We start from the raw sequence: 25,383 nt of genomic DNA on the forward strand, positions 1-25,383 counted from the left end.
ATGCATGTAAGTGCAAAAACATAAACAGAGAGCAAACCCCCTAAAACCAATATTATGGACATTTATAGAAGCATAGTGTATATTTTTGGCAGGAATAACACAGGCTGCAGAGATCCCCACTGACCACTAGCTTCTGTGTGTGTGTGTGTGTGTGTGTGTGTGTGTGTGTGTGTGTGTGTGTGTGTGTGTGTGTGTGTGTGTGTGTGTGTGTGTGTGTGTGTCTCTTGCACTCGTAGATGCAGTGTAGTAGGATGATGAGTGCCAAAGTCTATGATGTAGGTAAGTATATGGGGAGAGTCTGAGCCTCACTAATGAAAACCACACTGTGTACCATTATCTAATTAGACTGGGGCAAGTGTATTAATGGTATTTTTTGTTGTCAGGAGAAGAGACGAGAAGAGAAGAGAAGAGCGCCCTCAAGTATAGGAAAAAAATATATCCAATAAAATAGGACACCAGCATACACAGCCTTGCCGAAACTTAGCATGTCACTTGGTTTACCCAGCTGCCAGGCATATTTAGTGTGCATGTATTAAGGTTTGCATATGAAATTTCAGTGTTTTTGCAAGTCACTAAAGGTGGAAGGGGGTCTTGCATATCCCTGTATCCATACAAAATGTCAAAATGCATGCAAGCCTGTAGTGCATCTTCTCCAAGGAGATAAGAGGAACCGCCTGAAGGCCACAGGCTGCTTAGGTTCTATGTATCTATACAAAGCAACGGGCGGATCAGCAGACACCCAGGCAGTCAAAAAGATGACCTGCCAGACAGGACAACAGCCAGCCAGACATTCACGATGTTCAGCGTCTGCTGCTATTGCTGGTGATGTTACAACCTATAAAGCAACCATTGAACTCTCTCTTCACAACCTTTCTCTTCTATGTGCTTAGAAGGAACACAGTGGTACTGTACCCAGGTTTATGTTTTAACATTTGCTTCTATCTTTTAACTAAACTGATTTGATAATAAAGGCTAAATAAACCACAAGCAAGTCCAATCAAAGCATTGGCAGTCTATATGTAACACTGCACTACAAAGTGGTAACATCTGCCAAACATTTTTCACTAATTTCTCTGCTCCTTGGATGCTGGATTATTCTGTTGAAATTTGATATTATTTGAATGTGATGACACAAAAGCAGCTTTGAGACGAGAATGAATAAATACATTAGAAAATTGTGCAAACAAAATGTGTTTTGGTTTGTGAAATTGTAAAAGTGAGTAAGTTATTCCCTAAAATCCTGCATGTGTTCATCTATTCTCTTCTATTTATGGCAAATCCTTAAAAAGTCAATATGGTGACAGCTCCAGTGTGTTTCACCCAACATATAACCCTTATTTATGCAGGATGCATTGGCTGAATACCCTATTTATAAATTACAAGAACAGAATAATAAACAAACTTAAATGCAGGCTCAGTTAAACGTTATAGGCAAGTACTGTACGGGATGATTGATTACAACTGTCTTACAGTTACACAGGGTGGTGCACTAAAAGTAAAATCAGTCTAGCTTTTAGTATGCATGTGAGCCAAAAATCTTTTTGGACAGTGAGCAATGGTCTTTACTAACCTTTAGGTGACCCAATTGGAGCTTCACTGTGGGACTTCACCAGGTGGCCATCAGTATAAGGGCTGCACTGGGAGGCAAACGAAACCTCTGGGCTGGTCACTTCTCCCCCCTCCACCGTGCTCTCCTCTTCCTCCTCGTCCTCCTCTTCGTCCTCTGCCAGCTCCTCCTGTGTGTCCTCTTCTCTCTGTTCCAGCTCTGTTGTGTCATCCAGCCTCTGTCTCTCCTGCTGCTTGCTGTGATTCTCAATAACCTGTAAAGATTATAGAAAAACACGGGCACAAGCCATTGAACTACATATACAGTATTACAAAATTTCCAAATTTGAGAGACACACACTCCAAAAATTTGTAAACCACTACAACATCCAAACTAACTAAACCTGGTAAAAATCCACTGGCATACGCCCATCTTAAATGCACAGATCCATGACAGACAACTAAACAGTACTGTAATTCACCTAATTTTCATTTCTGTCATTCCAAAAGCGTTAACTGTAATTTTTTAGCAATTTTTAGTTATTGTATCGTCTAAAAAAATGTAATTTGCCCAATACAGTTGACTGTTTCATGGAACAAGAACCTGCTTGGAAGGTGCAAATGTTGGTGCAAATTCTTTAAATAAACACAAAACACTCAGGGAAATAGGGTGGGACTGTGAATTGGGTGACTATCCTTTGACCAAACCCTTATGACAGAAAAACATCCACCCTTCCTTAGTTTTCTTTCTCAAGCCCCTACATGTGTTTGTTCACCTTATTGGCTGTCTCCATGACCACTTCAATGTTAAGGTTCTGTGCAGCCATGGCCAGCAGCTCATCATCATCGTCCCCAACATCCCAGGCATCACTTGTGATGCTCTCAAACTCCTGGAAGGTGGTCGCTTTCTTTGGCTTCCCTGGCGTGGCCGGAGGAGGTTTATTGCCTGCTTTAATTAGACTGGAGGACAGAGAGAGGACCATGAAGACAGAGAATATAAGGGAAAAATGATTAGATTAAAAGAATTGAGAGATAAAGGGAAGGGGGTAGGGAAGGGAAAAAACAGACAGGGTGAACAGACAAGGAAGGGGAGAAAAGGAGATGGAGATAAAGTAAGTAAGCACAGTGAGGATAAGGAAGAATGGGCAGGAATCAACAGTGAATCATTTTGACATTGATGGGGAAAGAAATTAAAGAACACCAGCCCATTGAAAAAAAATAGCTTACCAATTAATTGATGAAATAACATTTGAACTGAACATTGTGTAAAATATAAATATTTTACACAATGGCACTGGCTTTTGAAAGACTTACCAGTAATTCACAACTCTCACAATGAAACACATAGGAGTCACCACCCCTACACACACAGACTCTTAATCAGGACAGAATCTGTCCACGTTCAAAAGACAAATTTTCTCTCAGTTCCTTTCTTTGTACTGCAAGAACACCCTTTCATTCAGCAGGAACAAAAATTGCAACAGAAAAAGAGAATTCAATTAAACTCAACCTTTCCTGTTTTATCATGCGAAGCTGAAAAAGGTAAAGGGAAGGAGCGGAAAGGGGGGCAGGGGTAGAGAGACAAAGTTGCTCTGATTTTTTACAAGGACAAGAATTACCATAACAAAGAGAGAGACTTGTCCATTTTAGTTCACTAACATGATAACTTAGAAGAAAAGAGAGAGTCCAAACTTATACCCTGACAAAAAAAAAAAGCATTAAATTCAACCCCCTGTGGAAATCTAAATGATTAAACACCAGACTGAAGAAAAGAAAAGGGTTATTACTGAATAAAGGCCTTTACGCACTCTGTTAGTGCGTAAGGGTGTATGGCTGTAGGAATTGGAACAAGACGGTACAATCGACGACATGTTATAAAAGAAGTCCAAAAAGGGAAAAATATTTTCAAAATCAGAAGTGAATGATGATGATGCTTTCAGAAATGTTTTCTAAACACTTTACATTTCAAGATTCTACAGTTTGTCTGTTACTTTTTAGCTTTGTATAAAATATTTACTGTAAAGGCCAGTCTTTTTTTTTTATTAATTTATAAATTCAATCATACAGTCATTCATTCATTCGAACATTTTACACATCCCAGACCTATGTAGGTAGCCTCCTAGAGCTTGAAATCATGTAACATAATCCATTTGTACTGGCATAGTTTCAAGCTAAGTTAAATAAGATAAAATAAAACAAACTGAACTATTCATCTACCAAATAGATTTTCTAGTAGGTTCACTTCCTCTAAAAACAGCATAACAGGAAGGGCCATACAATGCAATACCCAATATATGGTGTTTCATACAGTCATGGCCACACCCCAGTCTATTATGTCACAGCTGGTGTCTTTGTCAGCTGTCAAACGGCAAAACAAACGGGTCCATATTTCTGATTGGTATGTGGCGAAAAGTACAACGTGATAAAGCATTAGTCCATGCCACTGCAATTTTTGGTCTTGTGTGAGTGACTGAGCAGCTATTTTTAAGATTTTTTCATATTGTTTTGTTTAATCATCTCCTGCCAAGTAACTGCTTTCCACTGACACTCATGGTGGATAGAAATGAAAGAAAACTATAGGAACTTCAGGCAAATGTCATTCAACATAACTGAAGTTCTGCCTTATGCTTATGTATTTTGATTCTTACCAAGGGACAAGCAGTTCAATAAAGGTCTTGTGTGATCATCTATAAGATCAGTACTGTATGTCAAAGAACCAATAACCTCCTGAGTAAAACATTAATCTCCCATTCAAAGAGGAAGAGAAAGAGAACACTTTTAAATAATACACACCAGATAAACCTATTTGCCAAAAAATCATCTGATGGGATCTTCCATAATGAGAGGAGATATTTCCATCCACTATTGCATCTAGACAAATCTGATTCTCAAAGCATGTTTAGGGCAAAGACAAAGGATGGCTAAGCATGGGAGCTACATCTAGGGTTTCAGGTATAGTTTTCCACACACAAACAGGCATACTGTTAACACACAGGAACTTAGGGAAGTAAAACTCTAACAACTGCTCACATTCTCTCACAAGATCTCGGGGTACTTTATCGAAAAAAGAAGCACATTTAACTTACTTAGCATGAAGGAGCGGATCAAAAGGTGGATGTTGTGCACCATACACATGTTGAATGCTGAGGAAGTGAAGAAGAGAGAATTTAAATTAATGAAAAGATTTAAAACTAGCTGTCAAACTAGCCATGTTAGCTTCAAGTTATTCCAAACAATGCCAGTTAAAAGTGCAGTAATAGCAGTGACAAAGAGTGACAAAAATAACATTAATTTGTTGTAAGACCATTGCTACTTCGTAATATAAAATGGTTACTACTCATTAGTTACAACTCTGTGAGTGCAGTGTGGTTAAATTACTTAACTTTGAGCCACCGTTAGCAACGTAGCTCTTAGCCAGCTAACAGTAGCAAGGTGTAAACTGTCTGCGAGACTAATTTACCACAGACATTAGTGCAACACAAAGGGGGAAACTCGCAAACTTTGTGCGATATAGCAGGACAGTCAGTGAAAGTCAAAGTTTCGTTTGAAGTTCAACAGTGCAGCGTCAGTTAAGTAAGGCTAGCTACGCTAAAGCTAGCCAACAGGAGGGAACACGTCACTCACCTGCCAGGAACCTTGGCTGCGTTTCTTTTCCAGAACTGTTTTCTGTTTCCGTCACTCGACATTTTCCCTCTGCGGTTCCAGTCAGTCCTAAACACAAGCACCCAAAAGCTGTCCTTATCCGTAAAACGTGATATCTGTGTTTATTTACACCAGGTCCCCCTCCTCCAAAACTCAGAAAGCTGCCATGTTGATACTGCCTAATGGGCGAGCAAACGAGGCTGTGATTGGCTGAAGCGACACTTCCTTAACGCGAGCCAATCACAAGTGAGATCTGCTGTTGGGTGGCTTGAGAAGCAACTGACGTCATACCCCGCTGTCTTTGCTTTGTTGACAGAAACAAATAACTGTGTGTCAATCAAGAGAGAGACTACCAGTATCAGGACCACAGGCATGGAGAGAGCAATACTTATCATTACAGTACTTACCATTTCAATGGCAGCCTTTATTAAAAACTGATGTATTTATACTTTAGTAAGGTTTACTATTGTTTAGAATTGTTTATATAGTATTCTCACATTATTATTCAGACCCAACTTTCGATAAATAATTTTCCTTCTGAAAATATATTGTTTGCAATGATGATTACTTATTAAAAGGTTTTCATTGCTATGTCATCATCAAGCCAATTCATCAATTCACACTCCCTATAATGAAGTCACATAAGAGATCGTTAAATATATACAGTTAAATACCAAGGATGCAACACTGCACAGTAACAAGCTGTAGCTGAAACAAAACAAATACTAAATAAGTCTATCTCTATTGGCACAGTATTGCTTAGCACTACGCATTCACTGAGTAGTTAGTTTAGAGTATTCTGCCCCAAAATAAATAGTTTTTAATTAGAGGTAAGCTTGTGATATTGTATGATACAACACACTATTTTGCTGTTTGAGGAAATTCTCACAAACGTGGTGTATTCACTCTACATTTCAAAAATTAGACCTTCGACCAAGTTAGATGGCCTGTTAAATTAATAAACAATCATTCACATCTACCATAGTAAAGCACAGCTTTTTCATGGTGGGTCACAAATAAAAAAAGAGATCAACACATGGAACAAAATTCACAATTTTACTACACTCACTGTGAGAAGATCAGCTGCACTGATAGAAAATATCTCCTCACCTGTGATTTCCCTAAGAAACTACTTGGTCACTGATTTAAGTTTGCATCGGGATATCATTTGCTGATTTGGTTTCACTGTTTAAAATCTAACCAGGTTAGATTGAGGCTGTTTTCCAGAAAAATCCACCTGTTTTGTTGGCCCTATGAGAAGAAGAAGGAGCTTCAGTGACAAAGATCCTATTAATTTCCATATTAACTATCTCTCACTCTCTGTTGCACAAACAGTCACACTTACAGACTACGCACACAGCTCATGAGTATGAGAAAAACTAATACATATGCTGTAAATGGTGACAAATGTGATAAAATAAAATATCTTTGTTATTACACAATTTCCATCATCTTGAAATCGGCTCAGTTTCTTTTCAGTTTTTGAGCCAAAAGCGGAGGTAAGGATGTCGAGGACAAAACACTTAAACACCGTTTAGTCATCACCTTTGTCATTTTTGCCTCATAATGATCACTTACTGAGGGTTATGATAGGCTAAGTTAATTATTCAACTCTACGCCTGGAACCGTAGGGAAGCGCCTCACTGCTCTGAGTAATGATTTAGAGAGCTTACGTGTTTATGCAACGTGCTGATGCAGCGTTTGTTCCGCAGGGTTGAAACAGATGGAAAAAAGCCAAGAGCTGTCACTCTGTCACCATTTGCCAATACTGCAAACGTCATGTCTGCTGTTAGGTGTTGGTAGTATTAATGGAAAAGTTGCAGCAGTTGTCCTAATGTTACGGGTTATCACAAAACAGCCACAGGCAATATAAAGTCAGCTTTAAAAAACAGAAGTGAAACCCTCAGAGATGTGTGGTTGTTCTTTGATATGGAACATTGCAAATTGTATTTAAAGTCTAAATAAAAATTTAATTTTTATTGCATTCCCAAAGTATTATTGATTGGATTTCTCTTTACTTAAACATAGTTATGGCAGCACCAAAGGGTTTTTGTTTTCCAGGGAATCAAAATTATAAGATTCTATAGCCTACATGACATTGACTGGCATAATGTGCAGGGATTAATTTTAAAAAAAAAAATTTTTTTCTTTTTTTTAAGGGCCTTTCATGCATAACAATACACTGAAAAATATAGACCATTCTATATCCATTCTTTACCTGTTGAAGGACAGCACACAGAAATGAAAGAACGGTAAACTAAGAGAATCATGTTGCTCATACACGATCTTTGTTTTAAATCGCCCTTTCTCCTGACAGCTCTAGGCCGACCGGCACAATGACTCAACACACATCACACATCAAATGCGTTTTGCAGTTCGGGCTATGACAAAGTTGAGCCGAGAGTCATCGGACGACCGCGCAACTAATGACACGTCTGAGCGAAATTATGGAAAAACAACCCAGATTAATGTATTCGAAGCTTTTCCAGAAGCGCAGACAGTTAGAGGTTGTTCTTAATCGCAGTGCTTTGGCTTGGAAGGAAATTGAGAAGAGCAGAAAACGAAGGTCAGGCATCAGCAGCGTATCTCAAACAGGTAAGTGGAACATGCAGAAGTGAATGAGTTTGACAGCTTTGTCATTATTTCACGCAAAAAAACAGGTTTTGCATCATGTCTTAAAACTTAGGACATATTTGGCACATAATCATATTAAAAGTAGAATAATACATGTTTACACAAAACATTTTTAAAAAAAAACAAGGTCAAAAAAACAAAAAAATGAATAAATGTATACATTTTAAAGTACCCAGTGTTGTTCAGTTGTATTTAAATCTATACGTCCCTCCAGTAAATCATTTGCTTTCGATAAATATAACTAATGTCACCCATGTAAAGAAAGTCGCGAGCAGTTGTCTTCCCACCCGGCTCTCCTTATCAGGATCATGCACATGTTAGGGGAACAAGCGTCAGGTCATGTAGCCACTGTAGTTGGGGTCTGTACACTGACCAGAGAATGTGGGTTCTCTGGCAGAGATAATAAGGAGGCTCCGTTTCTATACAAGCAACTACTACTTTGGGTTGACTGTTATTTAATATGTCTCCCAGTAAGGAGTTCATTCATTCTTTCATTAACAATTTCACAAACAATTCGGCTTGGTCACTATAGCTGTAGAGTTTTTACCCCATAGAGTTTGATAATGCAAAAGGAAGCAGACTTTTCTCAAAACATACAGGATCAAATGAATTAAATTGATTAAAATGGATTGCAATACAAAAACTAGTTCTTACGTGTAGTTTAGTTGTTACTAAATATTCACACATACTGACTGCCAAATGTACCCTAACTGTTGTGTAGCTGACTAAGATAATTGACAAAAGTAACATTAGCTTGCTAATACCTGCCCATTTACACTGAAGACTGAAATAGGTAATACAGACTAGGGTAGACACATCTGACCTAACAACAACTTAATACATACATTTACAAAGGACTGTGCAAGTAATAATATATCACATTGTCACCCAAAATTGTTAGTTTTGGCAGTCATGCTCCATGTTGTGGCGTTCTATAGGTGATAGCAACCAATTTTCATTTTACTAAAGTTTTAACTAGCTAAAACATTTGTTTTAATGGTTCAACCCTATTTAGTAAATCACTAGTCTGAAATCAGATAATGGTTACTAATAACTTAGGAAGAACTTTACACACAAAGGTGATGTGTTTACAAAAAGCTGTGCACCCCAATCCAGGGTCTCAATTAGGTAGGCTCCCAGCATGAACTAGGATTAATGGACTGTATCTTAAGAGCTCTTTAGTATCACTGTGCTTGTCAAGCAGTCGTCCAAATTTTGGTCTCTCTATCTTTTTTATCAGACAACTTCCATTTAATCCAGATGATTTTATAACCTCCCAAGGCTAATGTTTGTTCATCTAGATGAGTTCCCTGGTCGGCAACTATTGTACCCCATCGAGTGAAGTGATTACAGCTGGCATTGCACACATCAGTTTAAACCTGGTCATTGACCTTCCTCAAAGTGGTATCAAGTGCCCCATAATAACTTGCCATAAAGACTTTCATTTATTGAGTCAATGTCCAACGCAGCTATATCCGAACCCCCCTCATGATCATTGTGACAAGAGCAGGTCAGTTTACCTTGGAGTTAGGAATCAAACAAAGACTCTTTGCCTGTAACAAATATCCAGTAAGTTCAACATCAAGCACTGTTGTTAAAAAAAGGAATGGTGTCACATTCATTTCTGAGAAAATTGAATTACTTTAAGAGCTTAAGCAACCTAAAATTGCTAAATATGTTTACCTTTTTATACTTGTAGTCTTTGAGCAGTGTCTGGTCATCATTAGTGGTCAATACAGTGTAGTTAATCAGTTACTATGGTAAAGACAATGTTAGGTGTGACTGGAATTTTCCTTAACTTTCCTTAACCTACCCAAACAAGAATTGCTCTATTTCTGGACTCCACGTGTTTTACATTTTGTTGACTTAAATCAGGGACCGCTCAAAAAGGTCCACACTTCCCTCTCTATGTGGTGTGTGTATTTACCGCAGATTTGAATCCCTAAAATTTCACAGCTGTCTGAGACTTACTGGTGAAATGTCCTTGAGATATTTGTTCTAGAGCTGGCAGAGGTTTTTTTTAAATTTTTTAATTTTTATCTTTTTTGGTGTATTAAGACACCAGTTCCTTACCTGCATGGTCACAGATTCAGTGTCGCTTACAGCAGAAATACTGCAGATGAATATGTCAGGAGAAGGATGGCTTATTTTTCGTTGTCACTTACAATTTCATTTTTCAATTTAGTTTACTGAAAATGAAAAATAAACAATGTGAAAAATCAAGCTAGGATATTAGGAGAAATATATTAGGTAGAAGGAGACATGTTATTCCCTACAAATTTAACATTTTCTATCAAGTAACATTTAGAATTTAAGAGAATCAATGAGTTCAATAAAGAACTGAGAAGACATAAAAAGTTATTCTTAGCTGATACCAGAAAATGATGCAGCGTGACTCAAATATGACAGTTCTTCCTCAGCCTGTATTTTCCATTTTTGCCCAATATATTTTCCCTTACATCAAACTGACACACAAGTGCCATAAATGTTAAGAGGAATTGTTGTGAGCAGAAAACATCACTCTGGCCTTGATGTTTTGGCTTACAGACCATTAGTGGATGTTACTACTTAACATTTAAGTGGATTTGGTTGAATCAGAGCATCCATCAGTCAGATGTGCTGAGTAGAGCACAAGACAAGGTATCCTACCCAGGAATGTTATTTGTATAACCACAAACCCTTGCTCTCACAGACGGAAAATAAAAGCTAATCAATGAGATGGCATGGCCTCTAAGTCTAGAGTAAATCTAGAGTAAATGCATGCTCCCATCTGGGAGGAAAATCTTGAATAAATCATGGCTTTTTCTTTAGAGAGCATCTCCCCTTTCCTCCAAATCAGTACGCTTAGAGTACTTCCTCAGGCTCTCTAAGCTTGGATGTCTCTCTTGGCCAGGGGGGAGGTTTAGATATTTGCTTTCCCATATGGCAGAACTGGACATGTTACAGTGACGGATTCACTTATAGTTATACTGGAAGTTTTGGAATTCAGGCTGAAAACTAAAATATCAGCATCACAGAATTTTTCTCTGTATTAAAATCCCGCAGTAAAATCCCCAAATTACAAGTTAAGTAGCAAAACAAAGCTATACGATCTTATCCATCATCTACAGTTAAGTCTCAAAAGTTTTGAAACAGACAAAAAGAAGGCTACAGCCATGCTAGCGTCTCTGTGAGACTGACTGTACTTAGACTTTGCTAAATGCTAACATTGTCAACACACTGATGAGAATTGCGTTAGTTTTGCAGGTACTTGTTGACCTGATGATGGCACTAAGGGAAAAGTTAGGAGATCATCAAAGTAATGACAAATCATCCCCACTTGCTGTAGAGATCTTTCACTCAAAACTGAGTGTCCAACTCATGTTGGTGCTAGAAGAAAATTCAAAGGATACCCAAAGTCACAGAGATATATCATCAGGGGATGAATGTCTGTACAAAGTTTTGTCTCAATCCATCCAGTAGGCATAAAGATATTTCACTGGAGAAGTGAACATTTTGACCTTTTGGATGCACTGGTTGAAAAGTCAAGAGACCAACAAAGTAATTAGGCCTCATCCTCTGGGGACCATAAATGTCTGTACAAAATATATTGGTAATCCTTCCATAAATTGCTGAGATATGTCAGTCTGGACTAAATGATTATGAACTGGCCACCTGCCCTTGCCATCCCTAAAGCCACATTGTTAGCATGCCCCCCCCAAAAAAATCAAGGTTACAAAAAGTAAGTTTGTAGTTTGTATTTAAAGTATTGACTTGTACTGACTGATACTTTTGGTAGAAGTAGTTAACTAGCAGTATCACTGCACCCCTGGTAACCATTCTCCTGTTATACCATCCACCTTGGCTTTCCTTTCTTCTCCATCTGTTTGCCTAAGTGTTGGCTTAACAAACCCACTGTGCCTGGGAGAAATCCACGTCTTGTTTGACAGCTCACTGCCATGTGTACCCAGGCAGATCTGTGCTTTGTAATCTAAAGCTGGTGCTCAATGCACAGCCCTGTCTGTACATTGAGAGATCGCTACAGAGAGAGAGATACAGAGAAATCAACACTGCTAGAAAACAACAGCTGGAGATTGGGTAAACTGTGCAGGTTTATACAGCATTAATGGCAGCAATACAGACCCTTTCATTCCAATGATTTAATTTATTTACCTACAGCCTAGTTCAAAAGGAGTAAAGAGTAGGACCCTCTAAAGCTAATTACTGTACACAATGGATCAATAACCTGGATGATAATGTGTTGGTTTGGTTTAGTGATGAAGAAGTGCATAACTATCCTCTCCATGGTACGACATCCACCTTGTTTGATAATAACTCACATGTTTGAATGTATTACAGTACAGCAGTTGCTTACATGGACCCTGCTTTAAGTAATATCCAGCATGGAGCCACAGATGCTTAAATATAAGGTTGAATACCCAACAACATAAACAGTTTTATCAGTTTCACACCCTCAGTCTTATTTCCTCACTTGCACCTGTGTTGCCTGTCACTTGGAATGCAATATGTAAAAGCAAAACAGGAATGACATAAAGACAATGTAAATAGTGTGGGAACACCCAAGGACGCAAGTGTTTCCTTAAGCTTTCACGGGCTTGTCCCCTAACACATTGTCAGTGCGAAACCACAGTAACAATAAAGGGATTACATATTGATTCACTGTGTAAAGGGAAGGGTGCAGGGGACAACAGCAGAATATGAATATGATGATAGTTTGTTGTCAGAGAAATAAAAGGAGCAACTGCTCTCCTGTAAGAGATATCATGTACACAAAAATAAAATCTCTTGTGCAAACATGAAAGCATAAGGTATATTGAGTTGAGATCAAATTCAGTATGATCATCTCCAAATCTGTCATATACTTTATCATTTTTCATTTGGGCTGATGAGAGAACGGGTGGGGTTGTGTCACTTCAACACCCATGTGCAAAACATCTAGGGTGTGATGAGGAATTCACAAATAATATGTTGACATGAGGCACTGTGTAGGAAACAAGCATTTTAAGTGGAATCCTGTCAGGTGCGATGCCATCCTGTTTTAGGGAAGAAGGACAAGCAGGATGAAGAATCCAGTCAAAACATTTCAAAAGTTATTCAGGTATACCATCATGCACCAAGTGTCCCTTAAGTTTGTACTAATTTACTCTGAAATTAAAGTATTGTTACTAAAGTCAGTTTAAGTAGCTTATCAATTGTCAATAAAAACTTACTTATTAAAAAAAAAATAATTTACTACCAGAGACTGAAGTCCAACTTTGGTAAACTTTGACAAAGGAATATGCACCATTGACCAACCATAGCAAGCTGTCTTGACACTGCTGTCCAAAGTGAAAGGAATCCAAAATACTGGAAGCTATCATAGCTTATAAATTACGATGGTTGCACCATCAAGTTCTCTTTAGCCTCCTCTTTCAGAGTATAAACTGCTTCACAAAAGAGGAATGGTTTGCAAACAGCTTCAAGACACGAGTCAATGGTGCAAATTTGTCTTTTGAATATCCTGTGTGAAATTATTGTCCTGTTAGCAACTCAGCTTGCTAACTGACAGTTAGTTTGCAAGCTTGGGGATAATTCTTTTCTTTATTCAATAACTTTTTCTTGAATGAAATACAATCTCCGGAACAAAATACCAGGCAAAAGTAAAGAGCACAGTACAGAGAAAATAGAAAGATGCTCTGGGAGCTATGGTTACTAACAAGCACTAGCATGTTAGTGGTTAGTTCTCCTTCTATGGTAGTTTACAAACTAGGCCTACAAGTAGTCATTATGTCACCAAAGCTTCTTGAACCAAATATTTCACCAAAAGGCGCAGATACAAAAATGCAGGGGTACTGTAGCGTAACATATAGGTTTCCACCAAGTTACAACCTTTTTTACACCAAAAGGTACAATTCTGCTCTACCCTCTTTCCGAGTGTGCATGCCTGCCACAATTAACAACAGCTCTTCTTCAGAGCCAAACTCTTGAATTACGTGGTGGATTTTATTTCTACCAAAAGAGCTGGATTTAACTGACCCCCTAAGCTCTTTTACATTAAAAGTAAGATCCTCTTTGTTCCATTATTATAGGATACAATTATTACCAGGACCAGTGGCTCTCAATCCTCGGAGTCCTCCTGGACTTTTAGCCCGCTAGGGAGTTAAAGGGCCACTTCACTGACTGTAAACTTTACGCCTAGCTTCTTCTCATAATATAACATACATACCACTACACTTGTCAGTGAACTCTTATGGGCAGGCCTTCCCAAATCGTGCACCAGGATGAAACAGTCATGGGCTGAGCAGAGACTACAGGTTGCAAATACTTATATTATCACATGTAGAATTCCGTTGGAATGATTGAACATACAGATTACAGATAGTACTAATCAGTGGTTCCCAATATGGGAGTCTGGACATTACCAAGAGGTCACAAGAAAAATATGAGGGGGTGAAAAGATTATTTGAATGGAATGGAACAGAGACTTTCCCCTATAGTTTTTTCTTGTGAATTACTGGTTAACTTTACCCACAGTCTTCTGAGAAGGAGCAATCACTCCTTAACATATGCAGTCTGTGACAAGCCTCATATTTAATGAGCCACTGGTGTATACAATCATGTGCATAACAAATTTACAGACTGTTAATCCATCTCATGTGGTTACAATGGAAACCAGTCGCACCCTGGACCCTGAGGACTTGGATGTTTCTGGCTCAGCAGGGAAAAGCACTAACAATGCCAGAGCAAGGGATTACATTCACACTCAGGGCAAAGCAATACATGGCCATTGCCAAAATTTGAGGTCCAGAGTTACACTTGACAGAGAATCATTCTCTGTGTTGCTTCTTGTCCTCATTTCATGTAAGTGTCTCTTTGAACTTGGCCTTATTCCCATGGCAATCATTTTAACCTCTCGTATGGGGAAACTGAAACCTGACAGGTTGTTTACAATTGTGTACCAAAATGCACTGAATACAAATTTGGATGGTTATGTGTTATTTTGTAAACTTTTCAGTAACAAACAGTAGAACCAAATGGATCTCATTTCGCTTTTTGGAAATGACGAAATCAACATCAAAATCAGCCTAACAGCACCTTTTAAAGCTCACTTATTAACAACTGTAAGCAGAGAACAAGCAAAAATACTAACAAGGAGGCAGGAGCACTTTGCCAGTTATGCAGTGCAGACTAATCCATAAAAGACGATCGAGACTATCTTCTCCAACAATAGTTTATGGAATAAAATCTGCTTTGCATAACTGTGAAAGTGCTTTTGCCTTTTTTGAGCGTGTTAGCTACACAATAGACTACTTCACTTATTACTTTATACCTTGTTTGTTTAATCTATAAAATCCAAAGTGTAAAAACGTCAGATTGAGGTTTATGGACTATTCAGACAGACGCAATGAATTCGTGAGGCGGATCTTGGTTTTTTCTGGTAAGACCAGGCTATCGGTTTCCCTTTATTTCCAGTCTTTGTGCTAAGCTAGGCTATCCAGCTGCTGGTTGTAGCTTTATATTTAACATACCGACATGAGAGTGGTATCAGTCTTCTTGTCCAACTCTCTGCAAGCAAACATATTTCCGAAATTTATAAACTATTCCTTTAAAGTGATAGACTGTATTTGCCCCTCTATTATTATTATCTGTAGGTAACCAGCATGTATGTAAAGTATCCCCCTCCTCTGCCTGTCCTCTTAGTCTTAATTGCCACATCCAAGTCTTTTGTTAGGAGTAACTGATAGCTGAAGCAGCAGTAATGCCAAATTCTGAATTTTTAAAGTGACGTAAAACAAGTAAATGATTTAAAAAAAATCATAAATTCTATGCATTCAAAAATTATTGCAGGAAAGGGAAGCTAGACACAGACTATATGACCCGAAATGACAACAGTCTTCTATATCAGTGTTCTCAGGTATCAACGTAGCTTTACAGCAACAAAACAAACATTTGAATGCTTTTCTTGAAGTAACGATGAACAAGTTACAGATTAGAAATTAACTTTTTCACCCCTGTTCCTGAAAAGCTGACTTTTTGCAGATAGCAGACCTCTCCCACTCACAGTAACACACTGAGCCCTGTGATATAAATAGGCAGTGCACACTGGCTGACTGCCAGTGCTAAGATTCTTTTCAAGCACAAAGAAAAGTATGTCAGTGCAGAGTGGAGAGGATCTGCCTTGTATGGCTGAGGGCTTAGCATGTAGCTTAGGGATTGCACTGAGCTAAAAAGTAGGGAATTTGTGTGTGGGTATGTTTTCTGTGCGTGTGTGGTGATAGGATTATTGTGTACTTGTGTGTGCATATCTGAGCTTGTGTGGTTATGACTCTGTGAGTGTGTGCTAGGGTTATTTGGAGAAGTGTTATAAATTGGGAATGTCAGCTATTGTTTCTAGTTCCTTCCCTATCACAGTTCACTGGGATTGTTAGCTTTGTGCTTGTTTCTGGGGTTAATTTGACCAAGTTGCCTCGTTGTATAAAGAGAGAGAGAGAAAGAGAGACTGTGATAGATAGAGAGAGAGAGAGAGAGAGAGAGAGAGAGAGAGAGAGAGAGAGAGACTGCCTGTACTGGTTCATTCATGAACATTTTTTGGTATTTGACTAAATGTCTAAGATACAAGATAAGCTATTCTAATATATTCTGCTCAGTGTTTTCGCACATCTCGGTCACAGGTTTGGCCTATACAAGATTTCTTGTTGAATAATATAAAATCTAATACAATTTGTTGTAATCTTGGGTTCATTTGGACTACAGGTGTCACTATCAACATGCAACATTACCAAAGATAATCTGATTTTGCTTATCTGTTTAGGTTTGCATGAAATGATTTTTGACATATTAGAGCATCTTGCTAAATACACTGTGTCTATTTTGTCAGCACATCTCAGTGATAAGTCAAACTATCATTATTAAATGTTGCTCTACTTTTACAACATAAGCAGAAATAGATTTGAGTCTAAGCTATCTTCCTGCTGGGTTTTACTTTGCACAATTATTTGCACGTGTGTAGAGGGTAACCCTAAATCGAAAGCTTAAACAATAAACTTTCTCACTGATCTGTTTGTGTAAGATACTCCCTTTAAGACTCATGTAAACATCCACAGAGTTTAGTCAATGTGATGTATATTAAGCAAAATCTCATTGTCAATAATGAGCCGTTATAGTCCTTTTTCACAGAAGACATGTCTCAGACGGAATCAAAAAATAAAATTAATGATGCCTGAATTCCATACAGCTGCTTCAATTCCAGGGTCCTGGTATTGTGTTTGCTGGCTCTCCGTTACATGGCTTAGTAGGACACTTCAACAGGGCAGAGCCAGTGTTAATGTTATTTGTAACCCCTGTGTGTATGAAGTCAAAATGTCTAGTCTGAAGGGCCATGGCACTAGAGGAAAGGCTTTAAAGCCAGCCTGTATAACGTTTGCTGGACAGCAGCCACTGTGGCCACAAGTGGGAGTTACAAGATAATGGTAAAGGGTGTCATGGTAGCACAAGGGGTGAGGAATCGTAAAGTTGACAAAGTGTCTCAGTTGTGCCAGTTACACAGCATTATATCTGTCTAAAGTTTGCTAACATTAGCTAACATTAGCCACTATAAGCTACTGGTCAAAACAAGTAGGCAAACAGCAAAACTCTTCAGTGTATTGACTTGAGCAAAACTGTGTTTTATTGCTTATGAAACAGTGTTGAGCAGTAAGGCATTACACATTACTAAACCGGGGAACTGACTCAGTAATGTCAGTAGCATAACATTATACTGTATTTATGTAAAGTTTGCTAAGAGTAGCTAACGTACCAGACCACGTAAGCAGCAAAAGTCCTCAGTGTATTGAAGTAAAGGTGCATTTTAATGCATATGAATGCTGTTGGGCAGTGGGGCAATACTTAGTAAAATTTTAAAGTACTATTATTACATTTTACCCAGGAACAAGTAGTGTAAGAGATTGCAATTGGAATTTTTGTAGTTACTATACAGAAGGGCCACTAATCCCAGTAATGCCCCATCACATCAAGCTAGGGAGTCAACTCATTTGCTGTCTTACCTGTTTGATGGAGTGTTGATATCACTTTGGTCTTGTTGCTTTCCGCAAGAGGATAAACTGATCCCCAATTTGTTAGCTGAACCTCTACCAAAAGAGGAGAAAGGTGCCTCCTGGTAGCTCCATAGTAGTTTTTGTTACATCATGCTTGCCACCGTGAAGCCTACATTCAAGAGTCACTGGGTTAAATTTGTTCAGAGTTGGAGGTTATGCAGCTTCACTGTGAGCACAGGACATTCAGAGCACTGTGTGCGGTGTTGATGGTCAGTAAATCCAAACCCTAGGTCAGCTGCTTGTTAAACCATAATGTCGTTTATCATATTCCTAAACATTTTAAATACGGGAGATATGTCGCGTGGGTGTAGAGGTTTTGGAGGAGTTTAACAGCACCTTTGACAGAGCGGGTTACCCAGAGCTACAGCTAATGATCTTGAATTATTTTACAAGAAAAAATACAGTAACAGTATGTAACTAGTATTCAGCATTTAGCACTGTCACCTCTCTAATTTGACATGGTCTCTCAGTGTTTGCATGGCTTTTCTCAGTGTCTTCTAGTTTCATCCCTCAACCAGAGATGGGGGTTAGGTAATTGAAAAATCTAAATCAAAAATGTATGTACTGTTCTATATGTGTGATACATGGGCGACCCGACCAATGATTGGGTAGTGTCGTGCTCCCTGTGATCCTTGAACAGGATCAGCAGTTTAGAAAATAGATGGAATGTTTAAGTAACAATAACTTTTAGTAACCCATTATATATTTTAAGACACCAGCAATCACTTTGGTAGAGCACTACGTGTCATTTTTCAAATAGTTGTGATGAAACTTCTCATTCTTTTTTTTTTTTGAAGTAAAGCCATTACCCACATGGCCATAACTCTTCTTCCGATTTGCCAAAGTGTGAATATCGATGGCCATAAAGTTATTCATGCCTGCATGGCGCATCATCTTTATTTGAGAGAGAAATGAAATCCTTTTCCCTCAGACTCCAAGGAGAGAAATAAGATGTCATGCCCCCCTCCCACCTATTTCACCATCACAGCTGAATACATTTGTTGGAGAGACTAGAATGCTAGTATGTGATGCAGTTGAAGAGGTCAGTTAAACTTGTTGCAAGTGATATTGTCCTTTCTGAGTACAAAAGTGCATTTGTGAATCTGTTCAGATAGTATTATAGCTATCTGTTGTGCTTGAGTGCTCAGAATTTCTGAATTTAAATACAGAAACAATTTACAAGGGAAAACTATGTTGTGAGATCTACTGTAGTATATTTAGGCATCAACTTTTAGAGTCAATTTCTTTGTATTTAAGGTCTTTTTTTTAATGATTTCATTGCCTTCGTCTGGATTTTCTCTGGTCACTCTGTATCATAGTAAGACCATCTTGTTATCACTTTAGAGTATGAATTTAAAAAGAAACCATTTCCTGACAATTCCCTTTATTTTTATAATCTTTGCCTTTCAAACATAGTAAATTAATTCCTATTAAATTCTTTGATATCACTTAGCAGCTCTTTTAGCTGGGTGACCCACTCCATCTCATCACTGCCAGGAGGTACCAGATCACACTATATTCGACAAATTCTGCTAATGAGCTAACCAAACGTTGCCAAATCTGCAGCCTGAATCCGGTTCCCATGGGAAAGAAGTTCAGGAAGATGTTGTTCTTCCCCAAACACTCACCAGCTCTCTTGGTATATGGCCATGTTATACCTCTGTTTCATTTTATTGTTTGTGCAATCACTGATAGTCTTCCAGTTAGTCTATTTAAAGCAGCGCTGAACCAAAACAGTAAAGTTGCAGTCCGTAAAAAACTAAAACAGTCATCTGAAACACATTAAACCATGCCATAGAGCTGAGGGCAACTGCAGGGTCTGGTGATAATTCTCTGTGGGTTCGTCAGTATTAGCGACCCCTTTGACATTACATGTAGTCATGTGATCATTGTTAATATAAAAATATTAATTATAGAAGCGTTAATCTTCACAAAAGTGGTATATTTTTTGGGACCATTTCCTTTGTGTTTGGTGTGGAGATTTGGATGCTCCACTCCAGAAAGTGACACAGTTATTATAGACTAGATTAAAAGAACATCATTCTTTGGTTATTGTGTCAAGCAGTTGAGTACATTATTAATTAATTAATTAATTCATCAATCTCCTCAGCTCACAGTCATGCTGTTCAGGTGTGTGAAATAGTGGCTGTCAGCAAAACTGAAGAAGACGACCATGACGACACAAACATAAGAGGACATGAAGAAAGCAAAGCAGCACTCCCAGCAGTATCCCCAAGCATTCACAGGTACAAAACTTGCACTGATTTGCATACTTAAGCCCAAATCGTTTTTCCCGTTTTCTGACTTTTTCATGCTGTTAAATCAAATACAATACCAAAAGGAGCTCTTCTTCTTGCTACCAGAGGTCACCATTATGTTTTCTAGTGTGCAAAGTGACATTCCACTGATTTTACACGTCAAAGTCGGTTTACCTGTCAGGGAGAACAGTTGTATGATGTATTCTGTGGATTTTTAAGAGCTTTAGCTAGGCTGAGAAAATGACAGGTTATTTCAAGCATTATGGGAAATGCAGAATAATTATAGAATTTGGAGGCTTCACTAAAAGACAGGATATCTTTGCTTTTACTGTATTGATTTTCACATTTCTTTTTAAAATCTGTCCTCCATCTTTATGGAAGTGCAGTACTTAATGGCTGAAGTGCCCCTTTAAGAAATAGATGCAGCATCTTTTGTTCCTTCCAACAATATTTCCTGAAGTCAGTTTTCATCACTGTCACTTTCATTTTATTGCAGTCGGTTAATGCCACATCACAGTTACATTTTGAGTAAGTGTGCCAAGAGCCCATGTTCAGCTCCATCAATCACAAGTGATCTGACACTCGAAATAAGCCCATAGACAGCTCCACAGTCTGAAAGTAATGCATTGACAAGAGAGTCCCTCACAGCTTAGCCAACTGGGTTTAAGATGGCAGCATGCCAGTGATTTATGAGCTAAAGCTTGATTTTGAGCCATTAGATTATATCCAAACAAGAATGGATTTACATTATTTACCACAGCCAAATGTTAAAAATGACCTCACCAATGTAAGCCTTTACTGCCATTAAACTGTGTCGAGTCTGACACAACTGCATTCACACAGTCTGCGGAAGCTTGGCTCCAAAGACATGTCCCATCACTTACATCCTGATTATGTAACTTATTAAAGGATGATTTTACTCACACTCTCTGCCCACCCCACTGTAAGTTTGAGGTACTGTAAGTCATTTGAACTGAAGAGCTTGCCTGAAAAGTTAACTTTTCTATCTGATGAAAAAAATGCTTAGTGTGATAATTTAATTTTGAGATGCTTAGTGAGTGAATCTGCTATCACAGAGCTTAGCGAGTGAATTTTTGGTCCATAATGTAAATATTTCAGTAATGTTCCTTGCAGGATATTATGTGACTCCATCTCTACTTTTTGTCTGACTATCAACAGAGCCCTGTTCTATTAAGTGGCTTCTTTTTCATTTTCCTCATGCCTTCATTTCTTACTCATTCACATATCTGATTGACCTGGCTGGTGAAGATAAAGCCAGGGTTCATTCTCAGTAGTAAGCCTGCACTATAGCAAATTCAGGTAGTACTGACATGATAAAAAGACCAACCCTAGATCCCAAAATACTTACCAAATCAGACACTATCATTGTTGTTTCACAGTGATTCATATCTGGGAAAGTACTTTTAGATTATGGGTGGCAAGCATGATATGAATGGAAAAACTATCAGAGGCTTTATTTAGCACATATGATGTTATCTCCTAAAATCACATGAGGAATTCTCCTGTTTTCATGTCTTCATCTTTCATCCTTTGACACTATTTTTCCAATCTTGGTCTAAGAACCATGAAGTGTTGCTTTTTTTTCTTCTTCTCACACTCTGTTCCTTTCTTCTGTTTTATTTCTCTACAGTTTCATACGTGAGGAGGACAAGGCAGCACCAGTGGCGATGTTGTGATGTCACCTTCCACTGTGCCAATCAGGCACTCTGTAAACAGTGGATCGAAGTGATCAATGGGCAGTTATCACTACTCAGTACGTACTAGTTAATGCTGTTCTTTAACAGATGTGATGAAGTACTTTGGGCCTAATAAGAACTTAATCACAATCAGTTTATTGAATAGGTACTATAAAAGTGCCAAGTGCTACAGTAGGAATCACACTTGGTGAGTGCTTGCACAAATACATATAAAATTGGAGTACACACAGTCATTAAGCTGCACTACACAGAACCAAGGGACAAATATAACTGTAGATAAAGTATATTCAGTAGCAGATTAGTTAGGTGACAGTAGAAGTCTTTGTAAAGCTAATGCTTGAAATTACATTACACACTGCTTCCATTGAGAAATTTTGGAAATATTTGGTCCATGCTAAGCAATTACACTTGGTTTGTCATATGCAAGGTGGTTTATAAGCTGATACAGCTTTAATTCGTATGTCATGCTGTGCTGAACAGTACAGTATGTTCTGCTTGGAGCACCTTGGCACAGCAGGATCATGCTTTTGGACTTCTAAAGCAATTTTAACACCTGACAGCAATTGTAAACTGTGGATATACTGCAATGTTTTTCTCTCCTTTGTACACCATACAGTGTGTATTATAAGTTACTCTTGTTCCCAAGGAATACTGTTCCCTCAACTTCCCTCATCATTTACCATACCAGCTTTTTCTTCATGACATGGCCTCCCTTTGTATTCTGAAATTTTTAGATTATATTTTTATGGTGGGCTACATGAATAGTGTTTGAGGCAGTCAATGGGAAAAGGATAGCGCTTTAAGTGTACTGTTTACAGCTCAATATAACAAAGACCAAGACACTGTAATAAAAAAAATTAAATCATTGTTCCATGTGAAATAAAAGATTACAAATAACATTTTCAGCAATCTAATGTTAATGTCATATTGGCCTCTTTAGTAAAAAAAATTAATTAAACTCCACATGCTTGTTAGTATATTTAAACCATACTGACATTACAGTGAGTTTGGTCAAAGCTGCATTCAAAAGGAAGATTTTCAGGTTTAAGTAGCACTGTATATTGGTTGTGCAAAAAGTCCTGCATTCCAAATTTTACTTAAGTAAAAATACACAAGTATTAGCATCAAAATATACACAGAGTACCAAAAGCAAGAATACTCATTTTGCAGAATGTCCCATTTAAACATTATATGTACATTATATTGTTGGACTAAGGTAAAGTTCAAGTACCCCAAAATTGTACTTAACTACAATACTTGAAAAAATGTACTTGGTTATTTTCCACAACTGCTGTCTTCTTCACACTCTTCTTCTTTAATGAGGTTATTACTCAAGACAAGCCCTATGAGCTCTTCTACTCCTTATCCAGACTGTAAAGTCTTTATTATTTTCAATAAAATACCATTTCATTCTTTTCAGTAGCATCTTATGGACTGAACCTCAGGAGAGCAAAGAGGCAGACCTGCATAAGAAGTGACCTCCTGCATTTGTCTTCTAGACAGTCCCTCAAAGGCACAGACATAAAGAATGGAGCCAGCAACAACAGTATGATAAAACATATAAATTAAAACAGTGTAGTATCGTATAAAAATATCTTCGGCTTGCTTTTACTGGAAATATGAAGAGGATATCTGCATTAGTGCTTGAGTACAGCTTACTGTCCAGATGTCTTCCAAGGAATCATTCAGAATATTTTCAGAAATAAATGCAAACGAGAATATTTTACTAAAATGTCCAAGGTTACTAAGGAAAAGGGAAAAAAAGTTCATTATACTGAAATAATACAAACACAAAATGTAAAAATGTAAACGTAAAAAATGTAAAAATGTTAATGGCACCCTCTTGATGAATTTAAATTAGTTCCTCAAACAAAATAAAAAACAATAATCACCTGTGCTAAATTTTCAGTGTTCACATGATCTGAATTATCCAATGAATAATGGTTTACTACATAAGAAGAGGCTGATTGTTTCCAGTTTCTTTTTCAAAATGGCGAAGACAAGAGAGATGTCTGAGAGCATCAGAAATGCTATTATCAGAAAACATAACAATTCCAAAGGCTACAAAGCAATCCCAAAGAATTTTCAAATCCCTGTTTCAACAATTTTGTAATGTTATCAAGAAGTTTCAAAATCATAAAACTGTTAAGATGCTTCCAGGACATGGTTCTAAGAAGAAACTCAATGAGAGAACTCTGCAAAGGTTGATGTGGATTGTGGAAAAAACACCATGCATGCACCACACCATCTAAAGAGCTTGATGCTGACCTGAAGCAATCTGGATTGGTGGTTTCAGCCCATACCATAAACCGCACACTAAACCAAATAGGGCTCCACGGGCAAAGGCCAAGGAGGACACCATTATTGATAGAAAGGCAAAAAAGGCAAGACAAATGTTTGCAAAAACTCTCATAAATGAGCCACAGTCTTTCTGAGATAACTAATAGACAGATGAAACAAAAGTAGAGCTCTTTGGGAATGCAGTGCATCAATTGGTGTATAGGCAATGAAATGAAGCCCATAAGGACAAGAACATCCTACCTACAGTTAAACATGGTGGAGGTTATATGCTGTGCTTTGCTGCCTCTGGTACCGGAGGCAATGAATGTATCAAAGGAAGGATAAAATCAGAAGATTACCAAGGCATTTTAGAGCAAAACGTGTGACCCAGTGTCAGAAAACTCGGTTTGGGGCGAAGGTCTGGGGTCTTTCAGCAGGACAAAGACCCAAAGCACACATCGAACAGCACAAGAGAATGGTTGAAAAGGAAAAGATGGACTATTTTAAACTGGCCAGCAATGAGTGCTGAACTAAATCCCATTCAAAACTCAACTGAAAATGTACATAACAGCACAGCAGCCATCAAAATTTTACATCATTCATTTGGGAAAAAAGTGGTCAACCTCCTTACTAATGTAGTAAGGAATTTTTAATGTTTTCCAATGATGTATTAACAAATTACATTACCATAAAAATGTTATTACACTATCAGTCAGGACATATTATGAACACATTAAGCTTTATTACATTAAGCCTTAGTGTGTTCAATAGTGTTAGTCTCCTCCACAGTTCACATTTACATCACCCACTGATAATCCATTTATGTAATCTAATAGAACTGTTTTATTACCAAACAATATCACCCTATATTTCTTTGTACTCATTTAGCACTTGATTCCAATCCATTCATTTTCAGTTTGAGCAGCTGCTTTGTTCCAAACTGTCTATTTTTGTTGTCCTAAACACTGTCTTCCACAACAGCCATAAACTAACCATTTAGTATTCCCCATCGCAGCACTTTGTAGGTTTATCACCAAATGATGCAGCACCTCTGAATTGCTCCACACTCCTCCTACAGTCAGTAGACACACCATTTATTTCTTGAGCAGTGTGTTTTGGGGGGCAGTCAGTTTGACTAAGCATTTGAGAAAGGTCTCTGGTTAATGAAAACTTCATCAAGCTGCTGTCAGCTACACATTTGTAAAAATGGTAAACACTAGGCCTTTTTAATGA

The 25,383-nt window shown here is 38.0% G+C and overlaps 2 protein-coding genes across 8 annotated transcripts in view; one reads left to right on the plus strand and one right to left on the minus strand.

Moving 5' to 3' along the window:
• Positions 1-5,384, minus strand: part of tbc1d22a (TBC1 domain family, member 22a) — a 144,402-nt gene extending 139,018 nt beyond the window's left edge. For all 7 annotated transcript variants that reach the window (XM_040146075.1, XM_040146084.1, XM_040146067.1 and 4 more), the window contains exons 1-4: positions 5,170-5,384; positions 4,632-4,688; positions 2,322-2,505; positions 1,571-1,820 (exon numbers count right to left, since the gene is read on the minus strand). In XM_040146075.1, coding sequence (XP_040002009.1) covers positions 1,571-1,820; positions 2,322-2,505; positions 4,632-4,688; positions 5,170-5,231 — 553 coding nt within the window. In that variant the 5' untranslated portion in view covers positions 5,232-5,384. The remainder of the gene's footprint in view (positions 1-1,570; positions 1,821-2,321; positions 2,506-4,631; positions 4,689-5,169) is intronic.
• A 2,153-nt stretch (positions 5,385-7,537) lies between these two features.
• cerk (ceramide kinase) overlaps positions 7,538-25,383 on the plus strand; it is a 38,329-nt gene continuing 20,483 nt past the window's right edge. The window contains 4 exon segments of the mRNA XM_040139910.1: positions 7,538-7,782; positions 20,005-20,090; positions 20,092-20,140; positions 21,804-21,926. Of these exon segments, the coding sequence (XP_039995844.1) occupies positions 7,614-7,782; positions 20,005-20,090; positions 20,092-20,140; positions 21,804-21,926 (427 nt within the window). The 5' untranslated portion in view covers positions 7,538-7,613.

Source organism: Xiphias gladius, chromosome 2 (genome assembly GCF_016859285.1).
Source record: "Xiphias gladius isolate SHS-SW01 ecotype Sanya breed wild chromosome 2, ASM1685928v1, whole genome shotgun sequence".
NCBI classification, from domain to species: Eukaryota; Metazoa; Chordata; class Actinopteri; order Istiophoriformes; family Xiphiidae; genus Xiphias; species Xiphias gladius.